At 53.7% G+C, this 23,492-nt stretch overlaps 10 protein-coding genes across 10 annotated transcripts; 5 read left to right on the top strand and 5 right to left on the bottom strand.

Annotated features, from left to right (window-relative positions):
* Positions 1-2,080: 2,080 nt before the first annotated feature.
* AB675_8939 (putative cutinase 3) lies at positions 2,081-2,863 on the top strand (the record flags this gene model as incomplete). The annotated part of the gene is made up of 2 exons (XM_018149429.1): positions 2,081-2,293; positions 2,375-2,863. The coding sequence occupies 2 exons, from the start codon at positions 2,081-2,083 to the stop codon at positions 2,861-2,863; spliced, it is 702 nt and encodes a 233-aa protein (XP_017996124.1).
* A 505-nt stretch (positions 2,864-3,368) lies between these two features.
* Positions 3,369-5,078, bottom strand: AB675_8940 (uncharacterized protein; the record flags this gene model as incomplete). The annotated part of the gene is made up of 2 exons (XM_018149431.1): positions 3,369-3,713; positions 3,783-5,078. The coding sequence occupies 2 exons, from the start codon at positions 5,076-5,078 to the stop codon at positions 3,369-3,371; spliced, it is 1,641 nt and encodes a 546-aa protein (XP_017996135.1).
* A 2,324-nt stretch (positions 5,079-7,402) lies between these two features.
* On the bottom strand, positions 7,403-8,676 carry AB675_8941 (uncharacterized protein; the record flags this gene model as incomplete). The annotated part of the gene is made up of 3 exons (XM_018149432.1): positions 7,403-8,061; positions 8,111-8,532; positions 8,588-8,676. The coding sequence occupies 3 exons, from the start codon at positions 8,674-8,676 to the stop codon at positions 7,403-7,405; spliced, it is 1,170 nt and encodes a 389-aa protein (XP_017996088.1).
* A 1,545-nt stretch (positions 8,677-10,221) lies between these two features.
* AB675_8942 (Choline transport protein) lies at positions 10,222-11,890 on the top strand (the record flags this gene model as incomplete). The annotated part of the gene is made up of 2 exons (XM_018149433.1): positions 10,222-10,468; positions 10,533-11,890. 2 exons carry the CDS (start codon positions 10,222-10,224, stop codon positions 11,888-11,890), a joined length of 1,605 nt encoding a protein of 534 aa, XP_017996165.1.
* Positions 11,891-12,728: 838 nt separating this feature from the next.
* AB675_8943 (5',5'''-P-1,P-4-tetraphosphate phosphorylase 2) lies at positions 12,729-13,892 on the bottom strand (the record flags this gene model as incomplete). The annotated part of the gene is made up of 1 exon (XM_018149434.1): positions 12,729-13,892. One exon carries the CDS (start codon positions 13,890-13,892, stop codon positions 12,729-12,731), a length of 1,164 nt encoding a protein of 387 aa, XP_017996115.1.
* Positions 13,893-14,355: 463 nt separating this feature from the next.
* On the bottom strand, positions 14,356-15,528 carry AB675_8944 (AB hydrolase superfamily protein B1A11.02; the record flags this gene model as incomplete). The annotated part of the gene is made up of 2 exons (XM_018149435.1): positions 14,356-14,664; positions 14,728-15,528. The coding sequence occupies 2 exons, from the start codon at positions 15,526-15,528 to the stop codon at positions 14,356-14,358; spliced, it is 1,110 nt and encodes a 369-aa protein (XP_017996068.1).
* An 854-nt stretch (positions 15,529-16,382) lies between these two features.
* Positions 16,383-18,095, bottom strand: AB675_8945 (Dimethyl-sulfide monooxygenase; the record flags this gene model as incomplete). Its single annotated transcript, XM_018149436.1, has 7 exons — positions 16,383-16,600; positions 16,660-16,691; positions 16,744-17,403; positions 17,456-17,633; positions 17,690-17,795; positions 17,855-17,948; positions 18,013-18,095. 7 exons carry the CDS (start codon positions 18,093-18,095, stop codon positions 16,383-16,385), a joined length of 1,371 nt encoding a protein of 456 aa, XP_017996149.1.
* A 1,374-nt stretch (positions 18,096-19,469) lies between these two features.
* Positions 19,470-20,590, top strand: AB675_8946 (uncharacterized protein; the record flags this gene model as incomplete). The annotated part of the gene is made up of 3 exons (XM_018149437.1): positions 19,470-19,945; positions 20,161-20,239; positions 20,294-20,590. The coding sequence occupies 3 exons, from the start codon at positions 19,470-19,472 to the stop codon at positions 20,588-20,590; spliced, it is 852 nt and encodes a 283-aa protein (XP_017996103.1).
* Positions 20,591-21,130: 540 nt separating this feature from the next.
* AB675_8947 (uncharacterized protein) lies at positions 21,131-21,601 on the top strand (the record flags this gene model as incomplete). Its single annotated transcript, XM_018149438.1, has 1 exon — positions 21,131-21,601. One exon carries the CDS (start codon positions 21,131-21,133, stop codon positions 21,599-21,601), a length of 471 nt encoding a protein of 156 aa, XP_017996181.1.
* A 1,308-nt stretch (positions 21,602-22,909) lies between these two features.
* AB675_8948 (uncharacterized protein) lies at positions 22,910-23,440 on the top strand (the record flags this gene model as incomplete). The annotated part of the gene is made up of 1 exon (XM_018149439.1): positions 22,910-23,440. One exon carries the CDS (start codon positions 22,910-22,912, stop codon positions 23,438-23,440), a length of 531 nt encoding a protein of 176 aa, XP_017996117.1.
* Between the last annotated feature and the right edge of the window lie 52 nt (positions 23,441-23,492).

Raw genomic sequence — 23,492 nt, forward strand, 5'->3', positions numbered from 1 at the left:
TCCTCAGAACTCCGGGTCACGTCATCGCAAATAGATGCAGTGCGTAAGGCAAGTGACGCGGTCGTGTCGTTGCTGAGTCAGTACAAATCCGAGGTCCGAGACGCGGCGCAGCGTTTCCCAAGACCAAGACGCCGTGTCAACCGGCTAAGGCTCAAGCTTGCAAGCTTCCATTGTGTTCTCGCTTCCTTCATGATCTAAGTACCTTCACACCTTTCACCTTCTCCGCTTGGGTAAAAAGGGCTGTTCCGACAGATAGCAATGCTTGTTTTAACTTCAGTGGCTCTGGCACACTGGCGCTGTAAGTGAGAGACACCAGCGAGTTGAGTCCTAAGCAGACGTGCGAGCGCCTCCTGGGCAAGGAACACCCCACCATGCCGAAATTCACCGGCACAAGGACAGTCGGTACGATGGCGGGTCATCTACGAGATGCTTCGACCCAAGCAGGCAATAAGAAGCCACTGTCGCCCGAGACAGATTCTATGAGACAACCCGACATGAAGCCATCACAAGAGGTCGAGATCAACCCGCTGCGTGCCATTTGCAATCTTCCGGACGCTGACGACAGCAGCGACGCGCTTGATGCTGCCAGTGCTCACGAAGAACTCCGGAGTGACATGAGGCGGAAGTCTAAGCTTTGATGACACATAGCGCGAGTCTCGGACTCTCGTGTCTCATTCGGACGAAAGACACCCGGCTTGCTGGCTCCCAGGTCGCCGTTCCACTACATATAGCAGCAGTGTGCAACTTCTTTTTCACCGTGGTGTTGTCTCACCCAAGTTCAGAGTCTACAGCTGCGATTCTCGACAGGGTTGCTCTGCACACTCCTTCTGTAGCAGCACTATCATGCCCTGTGGCCACACAAGGCTCAAGCGGATTACTTGGTCTATCACCTCTCCTCATCTGCAACATGGGCCCTGACTCGCATTTTTGCACATCTCCCCCGACAACTTCACATCGAAAGCCTACACTCGCGCACTTCCGAAACGACACCGTGGACCTCGGTATCTCAGACGATATGGGTAGCAGTGACGGTCGCCGTGAAAGCTTCCTCATATTACTGACCGCTAGTTTGTCCCGAGACTAAACGGCTGGACCGTGATCTGACTTCCTATGCACTGTCGAGCTTGGCAACCACGTCGCTCAATCACATCCCAGAGCATTTCATAAAGCCGAGGCATCAGCACCACTTCGAAGAGCAGGACTGAGTATAAGTGCTGTGATTTTGGCCTCGTGATGCGTCCGCCAAGTCCGCCAGGCACAATCGTGCGGAGAGCGTTGGCACTAGCTACCATATTGCGGGGAATCCCTGCTGCACACATATGCGAAAGCTGCAAGCGACGACAATCTTCGGGCCTGCTTGTGTCTACGAAGCACTCGTCCGGCACAGAGTATGCAGCCAGAGTGGTAGCGCCGGATTATGGAACCGATCCGGAAGGCATCGAACCGCTGACCACACAAAAGTCTTGGCTTCGTTCGAGCAAAATATCATCTCGAAGAAGAGTCAGTCCTGGAACCAATCACACCTCTTACGACGAAGTGAGCTCCGAGGTTGAAGGCAACCAGAACAAGGATCGACAGGCAACATATGCGCCAAGCAAGTCTTTTCGAGAACTGAGATTGGCGAAACGCCTAGTGTGTTTCATGGGTCTTGTCGAGATCCTTGCTACACCAACTACATCTTGACTACTGGCAACTTTTCAGAGTCCTACCAGGCACCTTTTCCGCATCGATCAAGCCAATGGTAGCTGTACAGAGCGATATATGCCGCGGCTTCCAGCTTCAAGAGTGACAAACACTGTACAAGGCTCGCACATGAACCCTGGTACCTTGCAATGATGTTAGGCCTGTGGAGTGTCGTAGCAAGCATTACAGTCCACCAAGACGGTCACTCAGCGACACTAGAGCCTGCAGATTCAACATACCTCGGTAGACAGTTCTGCTCAGTGGTGATGCAGCGACTATAAGTACGAGAACAAGGAACCAGCATGAGAGATTGGCCACCAGCTTTCCAGACTCATCCAGCGCCGACATCCGCTCGTCAAGCTTCCACAGCATCATCTGAAGACCGGCATCCAACATCATGAAGGCAACCACCTGGCTCGTCGCCCTTGTGGCTACTGCAATTGCTGTTCCCGTGGCCCAGCCGATCACCGAGCCAGCTCTGGATGCCGACGCCATTCAGGACATCGAACGCCGCCAGTCGGTTGGCACGACTTCCAACGAGTTCAAGAATGGTGGCTGCCGAGATATCATCTGGTTCTTCGCCCGCGGCAGCACTGAAGTCGGCAACATGGTATGTCATCCACAGGCACAGAGCTTATGACAGGACTTCATTGCTCCTCTCTCTGCACTGCCCAAGCTGACTGTTCTCCAGGGCGCCGTCGTCGGCCCGCCCACCGGCCAGCGCCTCAAGCAGATCTTCGGCTCCGCCCGCGTCGCCGTTCAAGGCATCGACTACCCAGCCCTTCTCTCCACCAATTTCCTTCCCGGTGGCGCTGACCTCGGCGGAATCGCCGAGATGCGTAGTCTCCTAACCCAAGCAGCGAGCCAATGCCCCGGCTCCTCTATCCTCGCAGGTGGCTACTCTCAGGGCGCCGCACTGGTCCACCGTGCTATCGAGAATCTGCCACAGAGCGTCAAAGACGCGATTGATGGCGTGGTGACGTTTGGGGATACGCAGAACCTGCAGGATCTTGGACGCATTCCGAATTTTCCGAGGGAGAAGCTCAAGGTCTTTTGCAATGTGGGTGATTTGGTTTGCGTGGGCACGCTTACGATCACGGCGGCGCATTTGACCTATGGGAGTGATGCGAATGCTGCGGCGGACTTTTTGGCGACACGGGCCAGAGCTGGCGGTGCTTGAGTCAAGGGATTTCGTTGCGATGGGAGACGACCGAGGGTCGCTCTCCAAAATATTGAAGCCGCGACGAACGTTACGCTTGTCGAAGGGAAACTCTATCTTGGACGAAGGGTCAAAAGCTGCCAGATGAAATCTGAATTGGTTCGTTTAGTTCTACATACTGAGTACGCCTCCATGCGACATCAGCAGGGTAGCTTCGCAGCATATAGTCTGCTATGATATCGTCCATGCCGCTACAAGCTCCTGACAGCGCCATGCGCCATGCTGTGTAAGCCACGCCAGAACTCCCTCGATTACAAGATGACCTACGCCAAGGCGGTCGTCGTCAAAGCGCTACAGCAACATGCCACCAACACCGTGTGCCTGTGGCGGTCTGCCTTGTGTACTTCTCATGCCATCGAGGAATCTGCCGAGACATATGTGAACGCCCATAAGCTCTATGCTGGATATGTTATTGCAAAAGCTCGGTCGGTCGCACTCGAGCGTGATCAGATCAGTCGCAGATCGATCACTGACCGCCGAACGGATCTTCATAATTCTTCAAATACCTGTACCCACTTCCAATAGTAGCAGCGTGTCCACCACCCAAGCCAGCAAGCTGAGTAGCCGGCGGAGTTGCGCCGAACAGCTTCTCGTTACGTATCTGGACATACTTCTTCTTGACTGTCGCATTGCCGTAGTGGTAGGCGCCTTGTTCGGCCATGGTCTCAGCGACCTTCTTCCAGCTGATCTTGTTGAGGCTGGCTGGGTCGGAAAGGATAGGCAAGCCATCGTCAGAGTAGCGGAATCCGGATGCGGGGACAGCGGCGGTGTCCTGGGTGTGGTCTTGGACAGTGTTGAACAGGAGATCGATCTAGATCAGTTGCGTCAGTCGAGCAAATTGAGCGGACAGCGTTCGCAAGGGACAGGACAGGGATCTCACATCTTCGGCTTTCCACTCAGGCTTCCGGACGCGCTCTTCCTTCGCTTTGGTGAGAGTGCGATAGCGTCCACGCAGAGTCGATTCGGCTTCTCTGAACCCGAAGTTCGCCTTGATCTCGCGATATGAATAGCCAGCGTTGCGAAGGTCGAGGAGTTCTTGGTCTCGTGAGGTGTCGCGACGAGCACTGTCTTCGTTGGCAGAGATGCTGACCTGGGAAGTGACTGGGAGCGGGATCTGATCTGGTTGTCCGAGAGGACGGAATATGTTCGCAGTACTCAGTGGATCAGGTATGATATCGTAGTCGGTCATCTGCGGCCTGAAAGTTTGCATGAAGTCGGTCATCGGCGGGTCAACGTTCGGGTCATAGCCGAAGAAGACATTGTTTGCGCCATTGTGGTGTGGAAGGCTTGGGTCGTTGTCGTAGAACTTGAAGTCATCGTCACTGCTTGGAAACCCTTGATCAACTGCACGAGACGAGCTACTCTCGACTGGTATCGACGGCTGCCCGTCGGGTATCGGCGGGTAGCCACTCATGGTGTCGGTTGTGGTGGCATCGAACACTGGTTGTTCTGTCATCGAGTCATTGTAGGTCGGAGGTAGCGTGCAGTCAATTCCTGAATAGCGCGGAGTGGTCGATTGATGTGCTATTGACTGGTTGTCCTGGTGATCGAACTTGCCATTGAAGATATTGTCAAACGGGCTCGAGCCAAAGTGCTCACTTGACAAACGACTGTTTTGGATCGGTTGCTGCAGTAAAAATTGCGACTTCAGATCTGGCGGACGGTCAGGTTGCCCGATAGGCCTCGCCACGCGCTCAGGGAGGACGGCGAAGAAAGGATTCGATGCCGCATCCGCGGCGTCAATCGCTGCCGAGCTATCATGGGCGCGAGACCACATCTGGTGGTCTAAGTTGTTCAGCATAGGCTGAGCTACCTGTTGTAGCTCCGGGACCTGCTTCTCGGCAGGTGAAAGACCCCAGGTTGAACTATGAAAGGGTATCAAATCTTGCCTGGATTGTACATCGCTGCCAGTCAGGGAGTACGCAGGCTTCTGCGGTGTTGAGGACGCTGGTTGCGAAACCGGATTTGTCCCTCTTGCCACATTCGAGAATCCTTGTGACAGTGGCGTCGCGGGCAAGACTCTGGAGTCGATCCCCAGCAGTGGTTCGGTGACCGAGCGCCGCATCGATGGCTGCGGCAGGTCATACACATCCTCGCCGAATGGCGCAGCAGTAGCGTCGATATGAGCATAGAACGCATCCGACAAGGGATGATAGTGCTCATCGAAGCTTTCCATTTTGGGTTGGCATGATGATCGTTTGCTAGGCGATGCCGCAGCTCTTGATATACCGTCGAACCGAGGGCCATGGTTCGAGTCACTGAAGTGACGCTGCTGAAAGGCTGGGCCGGTACAAAGAGAGCATTGGCAGCCGTGAAGGGCCGCACGAAGGCATCGTTTGTCGTAGGGCCTAGGTCTCGTCCATTGACTCCGAGGGATGTGTTGAGGCGAAGCAGACAGCACTGCATCCATGTCGCAGTCTTCCTTCACCAGCAATTGCCTTGTTGCGTGCAACTGCGAAGCAATCATACAAAGGCAACACTTGACTCTTCCTGACTCCGGACGATGACTCTTGCAGTTCGACTGTCGCTGTTGCGTGTTCGAGAGACACAGATATGAACATTTCCCGTGTCGACGTTGGACAGGACGAACCATGATGTACACGATGAACGCCGCGCTGTTGGTAGGGCTCTGTTCGTACGGCAACCAATGCTGAAGGACACTCGCGTTTACACCAACCTCGACCTCTCGACGCCTGATGGCTCTGGGGTTTGGACGACAGGATCATACTGCACCAAACGGGGAAGCAAAGCTCGCTGCCTGCTGTCGTTGGTGTTGAACGTGGTCCAGTACGCCTCGCAACCGTGCACGCGGAATACAGACCGCGTGAGAAGATCTGGAATTGTGCGACGTATGCGGATAGGATGTTTTCGATAATCGTTCCATGGGAAGGGTGGTCGAAGCACAAGCACACATAGGCTGAGAGATATGGAGCCATGTTGACAAAAAGATACGCGAAGCGGAGAGCGCATTTAGAGATCTCGAGGCAGCTGTGAACAAAGAAAAGACGGCAGGGATCTCAAATGTCCCCGTCAATGCATTGATAGCTCCGTCGAAGCATAGTTGTGAACTTCGAAAGCGTCCACCACATGGTGTCTCATGGGTCATTGTGTGTTCTAAGTCCATGGCAGGAGTCCGAGATTAGTCGCCCAATGGTTGTCTGTGTTAGAACTGAAACAAGACAACCACACGAGCTTCCATACCTGCCGTGTGCTGCGCCGGAGATTCCTTCGATAGTGCCATCCATAGACCAGCTCTTTGGAGATGATTCGGACTACTGAAGAGGTGGAATTGGCGGGGCAGCCCGTTGAGCCGCAAATCGATGACTTTCTCGTCGGCATGGCATGGAGCAAACTTGATCGCTTCCGTCGCACAACGCTGCTGCAATCGCGCTGCGTTTTGAATCAATCAAGCCTCAGTACTGGATATTGGCCGAGAATAGTCGCCGAGTGTACGATAGATGTCGCTTTGAGTACTTACCTGGCGGTCTGGTGATGTCCAATGTGAGCATCTTGCCCAGGAGCGCTGAGGTACTTGTCCGAGGTGGGTCCGGGGATGATACCACCGCACGGTTACGTGCATGCGAGCCGCTGTCAAACTACCATGTGTCGATGTGATGTCTCGATGAAAGACACTCCTGCCATGACAAATGCTAACAAGCTTTCCACGCACCCAGAGCATGTAGTTGATTTAGAAAGGCCGACGTGGGTCAACTTTGTGAAGGAGCAATTTTCGGCGATAGCCTTGTATCTTAATTTCATCGAATCACCAAAACGTCAAGCAGTAGTGCTCAAAATCTCCATGAGCGAAAGGTCATGCGTGAATTAACATTTCGTGCTTGATCAGGTTTATGCGTCGACGTTTTGGTGAGCCCACGCCATGGCGCCTGGCTTGCTTGCGATGGTTGATCGAGCATCGGCTTCCAGGACCAGGACGGCCAGGACAAGTGCTATGTTTGGTGATCATTGAACAGCTAGACGGCTTGTTCGAGGGATGCAATCAGTCGACGGCCCTGTCGGCAGTGACGAGTGCCAGTGTAGTAGTGAAAGGAGCCAAGGGTAGTTTGAAGTGCACAGGTGCGCCAGGCGGCCTGCCGTAGTCGGATCCACGAAGCCCTCGCCCCTGTGGTTCGTCGCGATCACAGGCCCACGATGAGCTGGAGTCTCAGTCCTTCAGGTCTCAGGCACAAAAGCATTGGGGGACCACAGCCGCCTATCTGGCTTGTTTTGAGAGCTGTGCTCTTAAACGTCGCGAGCGTCGAACATAGCACGGGTCCAAGATGCACTACGCGGCGGGCATTCGTGCCCGTCAGGTAGTGAGTGCCACCTTCCGCAGCAACCTCATTGTCGCGATTATCATCGTCATTCTGCCTAAAGTTCACAAGAGCCACCTTACATCCGCCGCATTTGTCCCAGCGTAGGTCATCCACACGTCTAATCATACATTCATCGTCTGATACTGGTAATATCAAGCTCATCTATCCAAATCCCGGACAACCAGCTTCAGAACGAGCGCAGTCTGTTGGGCTCAGCCTGTTCGTTGGCCTGCAGGTGTTCTACCGTGAAGGTGACATCTCGTCGAATTTCGTGCTTGTTGATGTGGCGACTCGAGCTTGTGGATGAATTGTCTCCTTGGAGAGAATCCGACCTGGTCAGATCGCGATCGTGGAGCTCATGCTCCGCAACCATCATATCCCGCTTGCTGATGGGCACTGTGTCCATGTCGAAGTCGAACTCTTTCCTTTGCGTCCGGTTGCCCGATCCCATTGATTGCCAGGTGGGATGGCTGGGCTGTCCTTTCGATTTGGTCGTTGTCCTGCGATTGCTGTAGCCAAAGACATGGATCTTGGGGAACAGCTCGCGCAAAAGTGCCCAGATCGGAGGTAGATTGGTGACATACACAGCCACCGAGGCTTCGCGGAAGTACCAGTTCATGTACACATACGAGACCAACGACGGCACCGTGCAATAGATCAGGCGACAAATTGCGGCGACGATGACGAACGCTCCCATGCCAAAGATTATACCGAGCACCATCTTTTGCTGGATCGAAAGTCGGGTCTTCATGACTGGTGGTATGCCGATACCCAGGATAAGGAGATCAGTGGAGATGTTAAATACTGCGTTCACATATTGGTAGTACTCATAGGTTGAGCATTGCGCTAACGAAGTCATTAGTCCCGTTACCGAAGTTGTGCACAGACCACCTACCATTCGCAGCGGGTACTGCCCAATATTGCGAGACCGGACGACAGATGAGGAAGAGAGCAAGCTCGTCGCCAATGAAAGCAAGGCCAACCCAGACCGCTACGCCCTTCAGCAATCGACGCTGGACGACGTTGGTGCCTGACGTGATGCGAGCGTACAATGCTAGCATAGCAGCCTTCATGCTCCAGATGGTGATCAGCATTGCATGCTCAGACGCGAAGACCCATTTTGAGCCTATCACTCGTTCTCGAGTCGATTCTGGAGTCAATGCCGCGATATCCTCGTCGGTGAGGAGGTTCGAACCACCACCGCTCAGCATTTGATTGAAGGCCACACACAGCATAGTGTACGCAACGCCTCCAACGGCTACGAAGTAGTCATCGTATTGCAGGCCAGTGATGCCGAGGCGCCTAATTCTAGCAGCGCTGTGATTGATTGTCAGCGTATGGTGCATTGATCTTCGCAGACCAGCCTACTTACAGTCTGAGCAAAAGCAGGAACATGCCCACTCCATAGAGAGCCCATGACTCTGGGACGAATCCTGGATTGACCGACGAGTTATCAGACATGGTGTTCAATCGAGCCGATGAGCAACGACAAGCAAGTGCAGCGCAGGCAGCGAGGACATGTACTGGAGCGGGATCATGCCTCTACACCATCGTAGATGAAGGGCACCATGAAGTGATATTTGCGTTCGAGCCGTCAGTGGGACCTCGCCTCCATTCGATAGCAACCCATACCTGTCTATGGTAGGGATACCGCGGAGTACCTCGAACACCTAGCGCAGATCGCTACGAAATTTGTACCCTTTGCGTCTCGACCCGGAAGCAAGCGTGCGCAAGTGGACATCGAGAGACCGGATGGCAGACTCCTGGAAACCAAGCGTCTGGGACTCGGCTCAATCAAAGCACGAGCGTCTGCCACCATAGTGGGTCAGGAACGTATTTTGGAGCACAGAAGGTTCGGAGTCGAGAACACGATGTTGTATCTCTGCTCCTACTTAGTGCTTACCATTCGAGGGAGGCAGGAACAGCTCAGCATCCGCACGATGTACCTGCGCTGACTGCATACCAAAATTTTCTTGCTCTCTCCAAACTGATCAAACCGCTCTGGAGCTCTGCAGTCAGGCACGCAGGCCACGTTTCCCGGGGCGCACATGTGGCGTGAGTCTTCGTCCAGATAACGACCTCCGAGTGATATGCTGTATCTGTCTGTTCTCCGAGATGGAGCTCTCCTGAGTAGCACCAAGAATCATCCACTGCGCCGGTCAAACTCTATAACAGTTTTCATGTAAAATGCAGGAACGTTCGCGGAATTGAAGTTTACTAGCGGGTGACTCCGGTAGCCTTTGGAGAACAAGATGACTGAACGTGGGTCCGACTATCGCACAATCGGCAACAGTACTGTCTCATCGTAGTTCATGGCTAAGGAATACCAAGCCGGCATTTCTTCTTGCCACTGCAGTCAGGAAAAAGGATCCATATATACGATTGACCAGCAGAACTCGCTTAGCAGAATTAGGACACAGGTCCTTTGCGAGCTGGATGGTCGAGACCAAATTCGCAATACGTAAGGCTCTTGCGATGTAGATTCCAGGCACAGATATCTCACGTGGCAGAAGATGCGGTACTTCGAACAACTTTCTATAGCATACTGATGATCACCCCGTGATCGCCATCTTCTGCAGATTGACCTCAGTGGCTCGTGGCTCAAAGAGGGAGGCGCCGGAACGGCACTTTTCTACCCTCGAGTCAGATTGTGGCAGAAAACCTTCCGTATCCATACTGATAGCCCCTGGAGACGCATTTTGTGTGGTCAAGAAATGAACCGAACCCTGACGGCCCTTGCCCAATCGGTAAGAACACGAGCTCCCAAGCGAAGGGCCGCGGCCATTGTCGACCCCGTAAGCAACGTGGTATTCCCTGCCACGACTCAACGAGCGAATAGATCGACTTCGCTGGAGATTTCCGCCATGCATCGCTTATCATTAAGTGAAGAAGGTTCTGAAGCTCTTCTACTGTGGTCGATCTCTGGTGCGTGTGTCTGAACATCTTTCTTTACATCAGAAGCTCATCGCTGTCACTACCGTTGAGTCAAGTTCAGCAGCGCGCACAATGGCAACTAAACCAGATGAGCCGCTGCAGCAGTCAGCCTCGCATGAAGTGAGCTCACAAGAATCTCCCAAGCATGAACAGGTGGCTGCAGGAGAGGGTGGACTCGTCAACGCTTCGGGACATGTCCAGGAGCTCAATCGCAACTTCAGTCTTATCTCACTTGCCGGCGTTGGCCTGTCTGTGGGTAACGTCTGGCCAGCAATAGGGGGTTCAATTCTGGTTGCAATCTTCAATGGTGGTCCTCCAGGTTCGTAATAATGCGCTTCATGAAACAACAATCATGCATATAGACATCTGACCATCGAATGCAGGAGTACTGTACGAGTTCATCGTGGTATCAATATTCTACTGGTTCGTCGCCGCATCGATCGCCGAGCTCGCCTCTGCCATCCCATCCTCAGCTGGTGTCTACCAATGGGCCTCAGTAACACCCGGCAAACGATGGGGACGGCCCGTTGGCTTCTTCGCGGGCTACTGGAACTGGCTAGCATGGACGTTCGGTGCCGCGTCCATCACCTCCATCCTCGCCAATACCATCGTGCAGATGTACGCGGCGAACCACCCTGACTATGTGGGTGAGAGATGGCACGTCTTCGTTACCTACGTCATCATCACCTGGCTGGCGGCCCCGACCGTGTGCCTCTTCAACAGCGCCATGCCGCACCTCAACAAGGCTGGCATCTTCTTCATCCTCGCTGGGTTTCTGATCACGATCATCGTCCTGGCGGTCCTGCCCGGGAAGACCGGTGGAGGCTACGCTTCCAACTCCTTCGTCTGGAGTGACTGGACTGCGGATATCGGCTATCCCAATGGCTTCGTCTTCCTCGCAGGCATGCTCAACGGAGCATTCGCCGTCGGTACACCCGACTGTACCTCCCATCTGGCCGAAGAGATCCCATACCCGCAGCGCAACATCCCAATCGCCATTGCACTGCAGATGGCCATTGGCTTCGTCACAGGTTTCTGCTACCTGATCGCGGTACTGTATGGCATCTCGGACTATGACGCCCTCTTCGAGTCCGCTTACCCAATTGCCACCATCTATATGCAGGCGACCGGCACGGCTGCGGGCACAACAGGCCTATTGGCGCTGATCATGATCTGCATCACTATCTGCGTCATCGGTCTGTACGTCACCTGCGGCCGCACACTCTGGACTCTGGCGCGTGACGGCGCGACGCCCTTCCCAAGATTCGTGGCCAAGATCCACCCGAGGCTGGGAATGCCCGCCAATGCAACAATTATCACTGCTGTGCTTGTCACGATACTGGGTGCGATCTACGTCGGTAGCGCAACCGCCTTCAACGCCTTCGTTGGCAGCTACATCCTCATGTCCTCTTCATCATACATCGCCGCTATCCTACCCAACTTGATCAACAAGCGCCAGGGCGTCAAGTATGGTCCGTTTAAGATGGCTGGAGCCCTGGGCTGGGTGGTCAACCTTATCGCTTGCGGATACATGATTGTTTGGTTCGTGATCTACAGCTTCCCATTCTACCTGCCGACAGACGCCGAGACGATGAACTATGCTTGTCTCTTATGGGGTGGCTTTACTATCATCGTAGCGTTGTGGTGGTTTGTGAAGGCGAGGAAGGGCTATGAGGGGCCGCCGATGGTGGAGGGTGGTGTGGTGGCTGAGGTTGAGACGAGTCGTGTGAAGGTCGTCTAGAGACGGCAGGCTGCCGCAGCGTCAACATACAGTTGCTGTGCTTGGCGCGTGGGACGCGCTATATGCGCGGTAATGTTCTGGACTTTACTACTAATATATCTTGATAGCGTTCAGCGTCATCGAAAAGCGATTGCATAGAGAATCAACACTCATTGAACCTCTTTTCGAATGTCGAGCCCACGTCGTAAGGCAGATAAGACCTCCCAACTCTCGTTGGCAGTTGCAGAAAAACTCTGGAGGCCGTTGCACCCACCCATCTCCCCTCCACTTCCTCGTCATCCGGTTTGGCCAAGCATCTGTACGCCACCGGGTGACAGGCGCTCGCCGCGACTTCCAAGACCGGGTGACAACAGCCCTTCGCAGTAGCGACTCTCCATTTCGCCTGCCCAAAAAGGCATCGGCAGCAGGAGCTCACAGTGACTGCTCCTTCCCATCAGTGTTCCTTGGCGACGCCACCTGCGGCAGGTGCTTCGCCCGGCACCTTCCACGAATGCACGCCCTGTCAACCGGCTCAACCAAAAGTCTCGTGAGACCGGATGACAGAATTCCTTTGAGACTGCTTTCCTTTCATTGATTCGACGTGGACAACACAAGAGAAAGCCCACAGAGTTTGGAGTACCTGACATCAGCATTCAGTCGCTGCTGTTGAACTGTATTTTCATCTTTGGCCAAGCGTGCTGCCAGTCTAGTCGATCGATTCGGGCAAACCATAGATGACCGACTACCTCGTTCCACGATCCGTGATGCACCAGCATACAAGTCATTCAATGTTGCCGTCAAGACGTCGCGACCGGATGCTTCAGACTCTCCGAGAAAGCATTGACCGCAACGCTGATGCTCATAACTTCCCACTGCGTTCATCGTCAGATGTACTAGTCGGAGGGAACCCAATCTTCGAAAGCATCTCCTCTAGCTCCTCCGTACCATTCATGTTCTTCAGTGTCTCCCACTCCTCGGCGTGCTTGACCATCATTGTCCCGCCCAGCACTGTCCCATTGAGCGCTACTTGATGTTTCCCAGCCTCGAGACCAGGTATGTCCGTAGTCTCCGACCTCCGCGGGCATATTGCCATGTGCTTCAGCGTCAATGCCAAGTTGTAGGAGAAGCTGACATGTTTCGATTCTGGAGGGTTAGTTATGTCTATGGAGCTGAGGTCGATTGGCTCGTCCGATGATGCTATCGATGGAGTCTGTGACAGAACTCTCGCCGCGCGAAGAAGGAACAGATACCGTTCGTACAGCTTGGAAGGGCTAGCCAAGCCGTCGCTCAGTGGCGTATTGAGCATCAGGAATGGTAGTCTCGGATCGTATTTGAGCGCCTGAGGAAGCCGCGAAGCAAGCGGGTGTGGCACTCGAAGATCCTTCATCAGTGGCTGCCACGGCAGCGCGTCCTCGGGAGTGAGACCATGCTTCATGTTCCCAACTGGTAGGAATTGGATGTGCCGGTGAGGTTGGCTTGCGCCGCTATCTGGTCCGGAATTGAAGAAAGCAAAGAGGTCGTTGTCCTCGGTTGGGTCCGAGGAATGATCGTCCCGCCATGCTCTGAGGCACGCGTACGCGGTAGCAAGGTCTTCGGGGTCAAGGAGATCTGTTTGTGGGAGATTCACTTTCGTGGCGAGGATGAAGTGATTCGGTATCACTGGGTACTTGTTGAGGACTAGGTTGTACTTGTGATTCGCTGCTGGTATTCTAGCTACAAGGAGCTCGACTGACGGGTCCTCAAAGGGGTCGAACTTGGTCTTCTTAGCGGGTGTCGCTCCTTTGTCATCAGTGGGCTTCTTCCCCAGAGCCGGACAGTACCGGAGCTGGAATTGTAAGTAGATCGGATTCTCGGGTGCCTGGCCGCGGATTATGGTCAGGCCGTGCTTCGTCCTGAGAAGGGTGACCTCGGTCTCGGAGAAGATAAGGTCGCCCGAAGTCTGAGCTGCTGCGAACTTTCGCTTCACCGCAGATCGTATCGAGGTCAGTCCGAGGCGCATCGTCTGTGCTTCGGTATCGCTCATGTCCTGTGCGCTATGCTGATCGCGCAAGGTTGATGTCACGTGTCGTCAAATTGAGGTGTGTCCATGTCCGAGCGACAAGGACAAACAGGAACGCGCGGATATGTCTCTTGGCGCGTGAATATATTTGCAGTCGCACGCGCCGACAGCCCGCAAAACCGACAATGCAGCGTTATTTGATCTGCCGCGGATGCCTGAGGATATTGCTGGTCTCACTGCTCAGTCAGACTCGCCAACAGCGGTCGCATCGAGCTGTGAGTGCTCATAGGGTCGCTGACGCCGGATGACGACACTGGTTCGAGACCGGATGACTGGCCCTCATTGAGACCGGACGACTAGACATGCACTTTACAAGACCGGATGACAAAAGTCATCTTTCTTGGAACCGGTTGACAGCGCTCGCGACTTCTACGTGTCTACGTCTAAGCAATCGCTCCGTCCAAGCATGAGCCCTATGTGCACGCGATCAGAAGCTTGCTGAGCTCTTGGCTTCCTGCCCAAGCAGCCATCCCATGCCGCGAACACTGTCTCTCCAGAACTTCTTGCTCTCGTCCAGAAGCGGCCAGTTGGTCCAGAACATATGTCCATACCCGCCATACACGATGAGCTCGACCTCGGCTTTCCAGTCTTCTTCGAGTGCTTTGGCATAGATGATGGCGTGATCGCGTAGAGGATCCACTCCGGCTGCCTGGATAAATGCCTTCGCTAAAGGCGCAAGATGCTCACCATTGTTTTCTTTCGTTGGCGGATATAACTTGGAGGAGAAAGGACTTAGCTAGAGATCCATCGTTAGCCTTCGGGAGCATTAGCTGGTGAGCCATGGCTAGAGAAGTCTTACCAGTGGTGAGTCCAAGTCCTTGATCTGGCTTGCTGCTAGCATGCCTTTGAAACCCGCCTCGTTCTCACCAGGATCGATTATCGGGTCGTCTCTCGTGCTACCACTGTGGTACAAGGACTTGTACTTCGACGGAACCTTTTCCTGGGGAAATACAAACGGTACACCGAGCCAGACACCTGTCACAGGACTCCGAAGACCCTGCTGACGAGCGTGATGAGCGAGAATGAGCGAAAGGTTGCCTCCTGCGCTTGAGCCACCAAGGATGAGGCCCAGCGCTGGGTCGGCCAGCGGATGGAAGTATTCTGGTGCCCCGCAGACTGCCTCGATGACGCGATAGCACGACAGATGCGCATTAGGGAAGGCATTCTCGGGGGCCAACATGTACTCGACATTGAGGACGATACAGTCGAAGGAGGAGACGAAGAGACGGGCATTGTGTTGCTCGTCGCTTATGTCTCCGAGTATGAAGCCGCCCTCGTGCATGAGAACAATCACTGGAAAGCATCCCGTAGCTGCATTGCTGACCTGTCCGGTGGGCGAATAGACTCGCACCTGTATCTTAGTGTCTTCATAGTCTATGTAGACATCCTTTTCGTGAACTACATCTGGGATCGGACCTGGGATAGGGTACTTCCCTCGCTGTGTATCCAGATAGGCGATTCGCTCGGTGCGCGACAACGGGACGTCGTGTTGTATCTCCTTTAGAGCCACTGGACCTGGGTTGCGCTTGAGCGAATCCTGGAGGGCTTGTGATCTTGTGCCGAGTGACCTGAGCTCTTCCAAGGTGTAGTCGTAAGTCATTGTGACAACTCGCTGCCAGGGTGCTCGCTGTTGGCTCCGGGTTCGCAGGTCTAGACCTCAATTGTGATCTGTTCGGCGGAAACACCTTTTTGTAGCACAGATCACGAAGGTTTTATTATAGGACCATCATGCTACGCAATTGATGTCGTGCCTGATCTTACCTCTACGTGGGAATGGTGTTGCGAAGGAACCCCGCTGGTAGGAAGATCATGGCGGGGTTACCCATCGGTCGAAATAATGTCAGCAGCGATCGCTATTAGCATCGCGGATGGCAGTCGCCGCCGTGAATGGATATTATGCGCATACCCAAGATACGAAGACATAAAGTCGAAATGCAAGAGACAGGAAGGACATACATGAGATGGCTTGAGAGAAGGACTCGGGAGGCTTCTTTCACGACCCCGGTCCAGCCCCGTGCTTTAGCAGGGACTCAATCGTCTGAAACATTGTCTGAGCAAATCTTTCGCCTGCGTTGAGACTGTTGCGAGTCATTCCAGGTCTGGTCACGATTGCTCTTGTCACCTGAGGCGGCAGCCGCGGTCTTCTTGCCAGCTAAGCTTTGGAAGCAAGACCCGAGCGTTTCATCCAGCTTGCGGCACGAAGGATATCTACAGCGCAAGGATTTCTACAGCGCCATCCCGGGCTATGATTACTCGACACGTCCTTCCTAGCGTGTTGACACTCAAGTGAGGCTCATCTCAACCCACCGACTTGATCAGCGAAAGAACAGGAAACCTTTAGCGCCCTCCCGGGCCTGAGAATCCAGAACGAGTAGCATGTTGGCTTGATCACGAAGAACGCCCAGTACTTGATTCCCGGCCTGCATGAACTTATGCCGCAAGTCCGTCGCCCGTTTAAGCCTGATCACTAGCAATGGTCTCTGTGGGCTCTGGCCATCTAAAGCTCGCACCGAAATGTTGTGGTCCGAGCAGATTGTGGCCTTTTTCACCATACATGTTTTCTCGTGCCGTGCCACCAGGTACCGGGTATTCCTTGCGGTAGATGCCTCGTCTCTGAAGTTCAGGAACAAGCAGTTCGACAAGATCCTCCATACTTGAAGGACTCGAGATGTCTGGTCACATCACTTTAGTGCATTGTCCTGTAAACATGTTTGAGGACTTGACAACTTACAGTTGACGTTGAAGCCGTCGATGTCAGCCTCCCTTGATTTTGTCAGTGTGACATAAGGCAGGGGCAACCGGGTCCGATACACACCTCCACCACTTCTCGAAGAAGTCTGCAATTTGTTCTGGTGTGCCAACAGGCCTCGGGTTGGAGCCGCCGAATGCATATAATTCGCCGGCAATGCGTGGTGTGAACTTGCCTTGTTCAGAGATGAGCTTGATGTTATTGACCACGCCTTGAATAGAATTTGCGTAGTGAGCTCCCTCGAACTTGAATTCCTCGTCCAGGGGCACTCCACTTAGGTCGACCGTGCTGAAGTTCCCGAATCTTGCAAGGCCGCCCTGAACGCTGACCTGTGCGCGGAAAGATTCGAGCTTTGCTTGTGCTTCTTCCTCCGTTCGACCAATAATGGGCATGATACCGAGGAACAGCTTGATAGAATATGGATCGCGACCATCCTCGGCGGCCTTTGAGCGGATCGACGAGGAAAACTTCTTCGCAGCCTCTAGAGTCGGTGCGGTAAAGAATATGCCCTCAGCATGTTTCGAGGCAAACGCTATACCGGCCTTTGACGCGCCTGCCTGGAACAGAAGAGGAGTCCTCTGTGGAGATGGATGAGTCTGGTGTGTTCCGTTCATCCTGTGATACTTGCCCTCGTAACTGATGTTGTGTATCTTGCTTGGGTCAAAGGCCATTTCCGGTTCGTTCTGCCAACGAATGGCCCCATCTTCCCATGACTTCTCCCACAACCTTAAAGCTCAAATCAGTGCCAGGCAGGGCCTCATATCCAGTGTGTACTTACGAATACACAATGTCCATATACTCGTCTGCTGCAGCATAACGTTCATCGTGGGGCACGACCTCATCCTTCCCGAATGCCTGAGCCGCCGAAGTACTGTGACTGGTCACAATATTCCACCCGATGCGACCGTTCGTCATGTGGTCCAGGGTGGAGTACGTCCGTGCCAGCGCGTAGGGTGCTTCAACAGATTTCATCAACAAAGGCCGCCCTGACACTTCAGAATCTCTGTCTTACCAATGTAGGATGTGCTTGCAGTGATGCCGAAGGACAACGACTCCGTCTCAGCGGCCATGACTGGCACGATGACCAGAGGATCCATGGCGCCGATGTTTGCACCGCCCTTGTAAGCGGCGTCGGCAGAGCATCATAGACGTCAAGGGTAGCGTACCCATCCGCCACGAAGATGGAGGTAAACTTGCCTTTCTCTGCCAGTCGTGCAAGCCATCGCCAGTAGTCCAGCCGGTCTTTGGTCCTTGAAGTGTCACCTGGAGTCCTTTTTGTTTCGTCAGTCAAAGCACTTCATGATCCTCGTTGGAAGCTGATAGATGGCTACTCACTTCCATTGCCCGATCGCTGTATTGGTGCCAAGAGATGCATTCTCGAAGAGGTTCAATTGCATTTGCTTCGCAGGTCTCGCCATGTTGATCACGGATACGATACCTAATGCTCTGAGGTTGCTTACAGCTACAAATGTACCTACCACATGGCACACGAGCAATTTCTTGTCGAACAACAGCACCATGGCTCGCAGGATACGATTAGCAAGGCCTTGTTCCTGCCAAAGCTCGGCCAATCTCAAGTGATGCGGGATGCCTTCCCGCCGCACGGCTGCCAGTGCCGAACATTGAACCAAGCACAGAAGAGCAGCGGCATGTTGTCAACGGCAGGACAGGGACATGCATTTGTGTCGAACAACGTGAATCGTATAGGATACGTTGGCGTCAAGAAATGGACTGGAGGGAAATCACAAGCATGCTCTGAGTCTGCGTTATGTAGGGGAGAGAAAATCACGAAAATTGAGCCAGCTTCGAAAATTGGTGGACAGCCTTGGAGGAAGACGCGAAGCCGCTCTCAGTCCATCCACATGTCCGGGCTCCTCTCCGTTAGGCGTTAGGCGCCTGAGTATACCAAGAGATCTGCAAATCTGTAAACGCGACAACTTTCAGAGTCTGCGCAACTTTCATCATTCCAGTGTCTATTCACAATCGCTTTGATGCCACAACGAGCTGCAGTCATGTGCTGTATCGCTCAGCACTCTCAATGTCTAATGTGTGACTGTAAGTCTGGCGGCACCTGGAACCGCTTTTCCCATCGAGATTCTTAGTAAGACACCACCAGAAGCCCTCTATAGCACGGTGCGACCCTCGCATCCTCTGCAAGGAGTCTGTATCTTTCTTGACTGCTATGCAACTATCTGCAAGCCACAAGAGCGCAGTACAACAAAATCGCGCCACCACAGGAAAATAGGATCTGGTATTCCTGGTGATGGCTGTGCTCTCGAGTCCGCAGCAAATTGAGTTCACCGCTTCAACTGTCCGTTTCCGGCCAGGCTGTCTAAATTTACTAGCTTCTGGGGTCAAACGACGACATGCCGCAAAGTCTCACTCACTTTGTTGCACACCACGCATCTCAAGCATGATGCTCATGAGCGACGTATGCGTGGAAAGCTGGCCCGGAGTGGCACAGTTCTTGCCGAAAGTGACATGACGAGGACGGCCGGAATGCTACGCGGTCCTGAAGATGACCATATACTCAGCACACTTCACAGTCCCATGGTCTCTCACTTTGGCTTCCACTTCACCTGCGTGCTCTCTGATCTCTCGTCCCTTGACACTCACTGACGCTCCTTCACTGTGACTTCCACGGCTGGCATCGGCACCGGCACCTGCAGCTGTTGGTGAATGGTTGATACAGACTCCTTGCCTATATACATCTCTCTTCTCTATCGAACACAATTCTCGCGTCTGTCTCTACGGTAAGCACTTGCGCAATCCTTCGAGGCTACACGACCTAGATGATATTCTCACTCGATTACACTGCCACTCCCGGCTTGCTTCCATGCCAGGCTCTCGCCAACAAGAAGGAACCTGGCGAGAAGACCGCCACTGCTCCCGCAAACGACAAGTCTCCAGCAGGCACAGCGGCCATATCTGACAGCATGGGTTCGCTCGGCCCCACTCCACCATCACGGTCCATTGAGGCCTACATTGGCTATGATCGCAATCTACCCGTCCAGAAGGTTGCCGGAACAATATCTCGCTACCGCAACGGTTTCGACCATGTCCTGACCACCGTGCATGATGTTCGTGGTCAGGAGCACAACTACACACTTGACATCCAGGGCTTCCAATTCGTCTCACCCGAAGAGTTCAGCCACGATGCACACGACTACACGGATCAAGAACATATCAAGTCGATTGTGTATACACAGACACAAGACCTGCTCAAGAACATCACCGGCGCTCGAGAGTCCACTGCTATTCTCACCTTGTGCGCCACAAGCTGCTCTCAACGATCCAGGCTATGTGTGACGACAAGAGCATACCAGACACGCAACTGACCAAGATCTCCGTGCCTTCTCCAACCGTGCATATCGACCACTCTGCCAAGGGCAGTAGAGAAGTACTCGTGGACAACTTGGGAGAAGCGCAGGCATTTGCCATCATGTCTAGCAACAAGCGATGGGGTATCATCAACCTCTGAAGACCACTCAAGACTGTGCGACGTGATCCGTTGTGTGTCTGTGATGCGCGCTCGGTCAATGAGAAGGATCTGGTCAATCAGGTATGACCTCCTCGTTCTATGGGAAGGAATTTCAATAGCTGACACTTCCATCAGAGGGTTTACTTGCCAAAGGATGCAGACTCATCGTTCAAAGACGTCAGCCGCGGCGCATCCTTCGAGTCCGTGGGTGTGAAGCCCAACCCTGAACATGAATGGTACTACTGCTCAGAGATGCGTCCTGACGAGGCCCTGCTAATCAAGATCCACGATTCTGCTGCTGGCCAAGCTCGGGATGGTGTCTCAGGCATCGTCGCGAGTGGCGTGCCGCACACGTCTCTTCAGATTCCTGGCACAGAAGACGTGGAGGCTAGAGAAAGCATCGAGCTGCGATGTCTGGTATTCTGGGACTGAGCATCCAGGTCCGGGCGGGCTCTGAAGAACAGAATGGTCTTGCAGATCGAGCTAGCAAATTTGGGAGAGCCTCGCTTTGAGTGCTAAGTGGCTGGGACGATTCGTCTTCAGTTGTCTCGCCAGGGAAGGTCCTTGGGAGTTCGTGGCGTTTTCGTTAGAGCTGGGGAAAATGCTCTCATGACCAAATAGCTCATTGATATCTCTGTGCTCATGACAACGGTGTGGATGCTGGAACCTCAGATACTGGGAGGTAGTGCAGTCTTACTACAGTGTGTGAAGCATCTACTTCAACAGTGTATAGATCTTGAGTGAGACAAGAGTGAAGTGAGGCCACTTTGTTCATGCTCAAGAAGGCAGTCATCACGCCAAGACTTCGGCAAGCCTGCCATTCTGGTGAGGCTGTTTGGCTATGCCCAATTTCATCCGTCTGTCATTCAACTCTGCCCAGGTGTGTAACGTTTCCTGTGTTTGTCTTCATCTTACTCCCACCATATCGGCGCAACTGCTGCGCGCAAGCGAAGTACCCCAGAACTTGTAGAGATGGCGCCCCACGCCGCTCCATCGCGCGAACAGCCAACCGCCAGCACAGACCTCCAAGCCGGCAAAGACTTGAAGTTGGGCGACTTCGAACATGTAGACGCAGCCCTCAGCCTCTCCGAAGCGCGCATTGTCTTGAACCGCGTCACCGAGGTTCGAAATGGGATGAATATACCTCTGAACGAGAACGACACCATGACGAAGACGCGCGACTATCTCGAGATCTTCTCTGTTTTCAAGCGGAAAACCGACGCAGAAGAATCCGATCGTGTGTTGGCTTCGTTCGAGGCGAACCTGCATTTCTTCGAGAAGGCGCAGATGAAGAATCTGGCACCGACATGCGCAGATGAGGCCAAGGCGCTGATCCCGAGTCTGGAGAAGCAGGTCGAGGATGGCGTGGTGGATGAAGGCACACTCGATAACATCTGTAATGAGTTGCAGAAGGTCAAGATGAGGGCCGAGCTTGAGGAGTGATCAGGTTCTCATGTTGTCGTCGGAGGCGATTGACGAAACATGTCACTGTATGTGTTCTGGCTCGAACCCAGAAGATCTACTCAGAGGCCGCCCGAAATTGCACTGCTTCGGCAACTCGGTCACGTCCAGGCATCGGGAGATGGAAGACTCCTCTACACAGTCTCGGACTGATTTCCAACGAAGGTAAAGATGCCAGAAAGGAAGCTCGAACGCTACAGACACCATGTCACATTGAGTTTGTGCGAAGAGATCGTCCTTTACTCCTAGGGAACTAGGCAACAGGAAAGCTTCCCAGCTCAGAGCTTTGCGATAACGATGGACACCATGGGTTACGATACATTGATGAGCACAGCGGCTGGTGTACCCTGCTTCTGGCCTTCCTCCGGAGGCTTGCTGCACCGTCACAACTCGCTCCGGATCTCAAGCATGTGTCAATAACTGGGTACTGGATATCTTCGATGATGCACTCAGCCGGGTTTCGACGCAAATCCTGGCGTCTGTCTGTGAGGGGCAAGAGGCACATGTTCAGACCGTGGAAGCCGGTCCTCGAGCCACAAGAGAATGAAGCGCATGCTGGCGAATATGCCAGCTGATGTTTCACTCGCTCGTCGGCCAAAAACGCTGGTCCAATGTCGAGCCGGAAGGCGAATCGAGGCTGAGGCTGCCTCTACACACACAAGACCTCGCACTTGGCTCACTCTCCAAAGTCAGGTCAATTGAGGCTGTCGGCAGAACTTGATTGCGCACGTTCGTAGAACACACTAATACGATGCCTTGCGAAAACACAGGTCATTTCCGCCTTCCACCGTATGTTGCACAAACTCGTTTGTAGCTAACGTCTTGCGTAGTACTTGCCCTTCATTAGCAGCACTTTCTGGGTGATCGCCTCATCTCCTGCTGGAGCACTTCCGCTTCGCTCATGCCTCGTTTGCGTGTGTTCGTGTCGTTGTTCAGCAAAAGGTACTACCGGAACCCCTTTCCCACCCATCACTCGACGGTGACCCAGAACGCCTTCCCAAACGACTGTTTGCCCTGCGCCTTCCGTGTTGCCAATGGGCGCGGCCCTTTCCATCAAAAGAGTTCCAAGGTACTCAAGCCAAGGACTTGCTTTCCATTGTGGCCTTCCGCAGGCCAAGGTACTCACGTCCATTATATCAATACGCAGCCTATTTATTCTCACTACCACCGCCACTATTCAGCATCCTCTACAAACGTCCCATAATCATCAAGCCTCATCAACTTTAATCTACACAATCCACAAGTACCCATCACCAACCATCGAAACCCTTTCCGAGACACCAGGTCAAGATGTCCTCGCAAATGCCTCAACCCGAGCCCTCGACACCAGAACATAGCAGTTCGAAATCTCACACCGCGTGCAATAGCGGCATTTCTCCCTCCCGCATCGACACATTTACCGACACCGCCAACGGCATCTCCCTGTTTACAGGCAAGCCTGCTTGCGAGCGAGGTGACTTCGCTGGATGTTCGCCCTCGCCGTCGGCTTCGTCGTCGCCTAGCTCGCCTGCGGGCGAGCGGTTGACTCATGACAACTTGCCCAGCCCCGCTAGCGGAGACGACGTTCACAGAAAAGACGAGACATACGGGGCGCAAGATGATCAGGAAAAAGTAGAAGGTCGCCTGCCAGAGAGAATCACGAAAGAGGACATTAAGGTCCGGGAAACTCCAGCAATGATCTTCGACTTCGTTGGACTCGAGCGAGTGGGAAACGAACATCTTGAAGCAACCAAAAGCGGCCCGTGGAGTGTGAATGGACCTGAGCCTGAGAGAACTCGCGGCGAGAAAGTGCGCGGGACTGAGGCGGAGGCGGACGGGTAGTCGGGATATGTGATGAGAGAGTCTGCGAGTCTTTGCTTTGGATCTTCATCTG

This window comes from Cyphellophora attinorum (assembly GCF_001299255.1).
Source record: "Cyphellophora attinorum strain CBS 131958 chromosome Unknown Contig33, whole genome shotgun sequence".
In the NCBI taxonomy this organism is placed as follows: Eukaryota; Fungi; Ascomycota; class Eurotiomycetes; order Chaetothyriales; family Cyphellophoraceae; genus Cyphellophora; species Cyphellophora attinorum.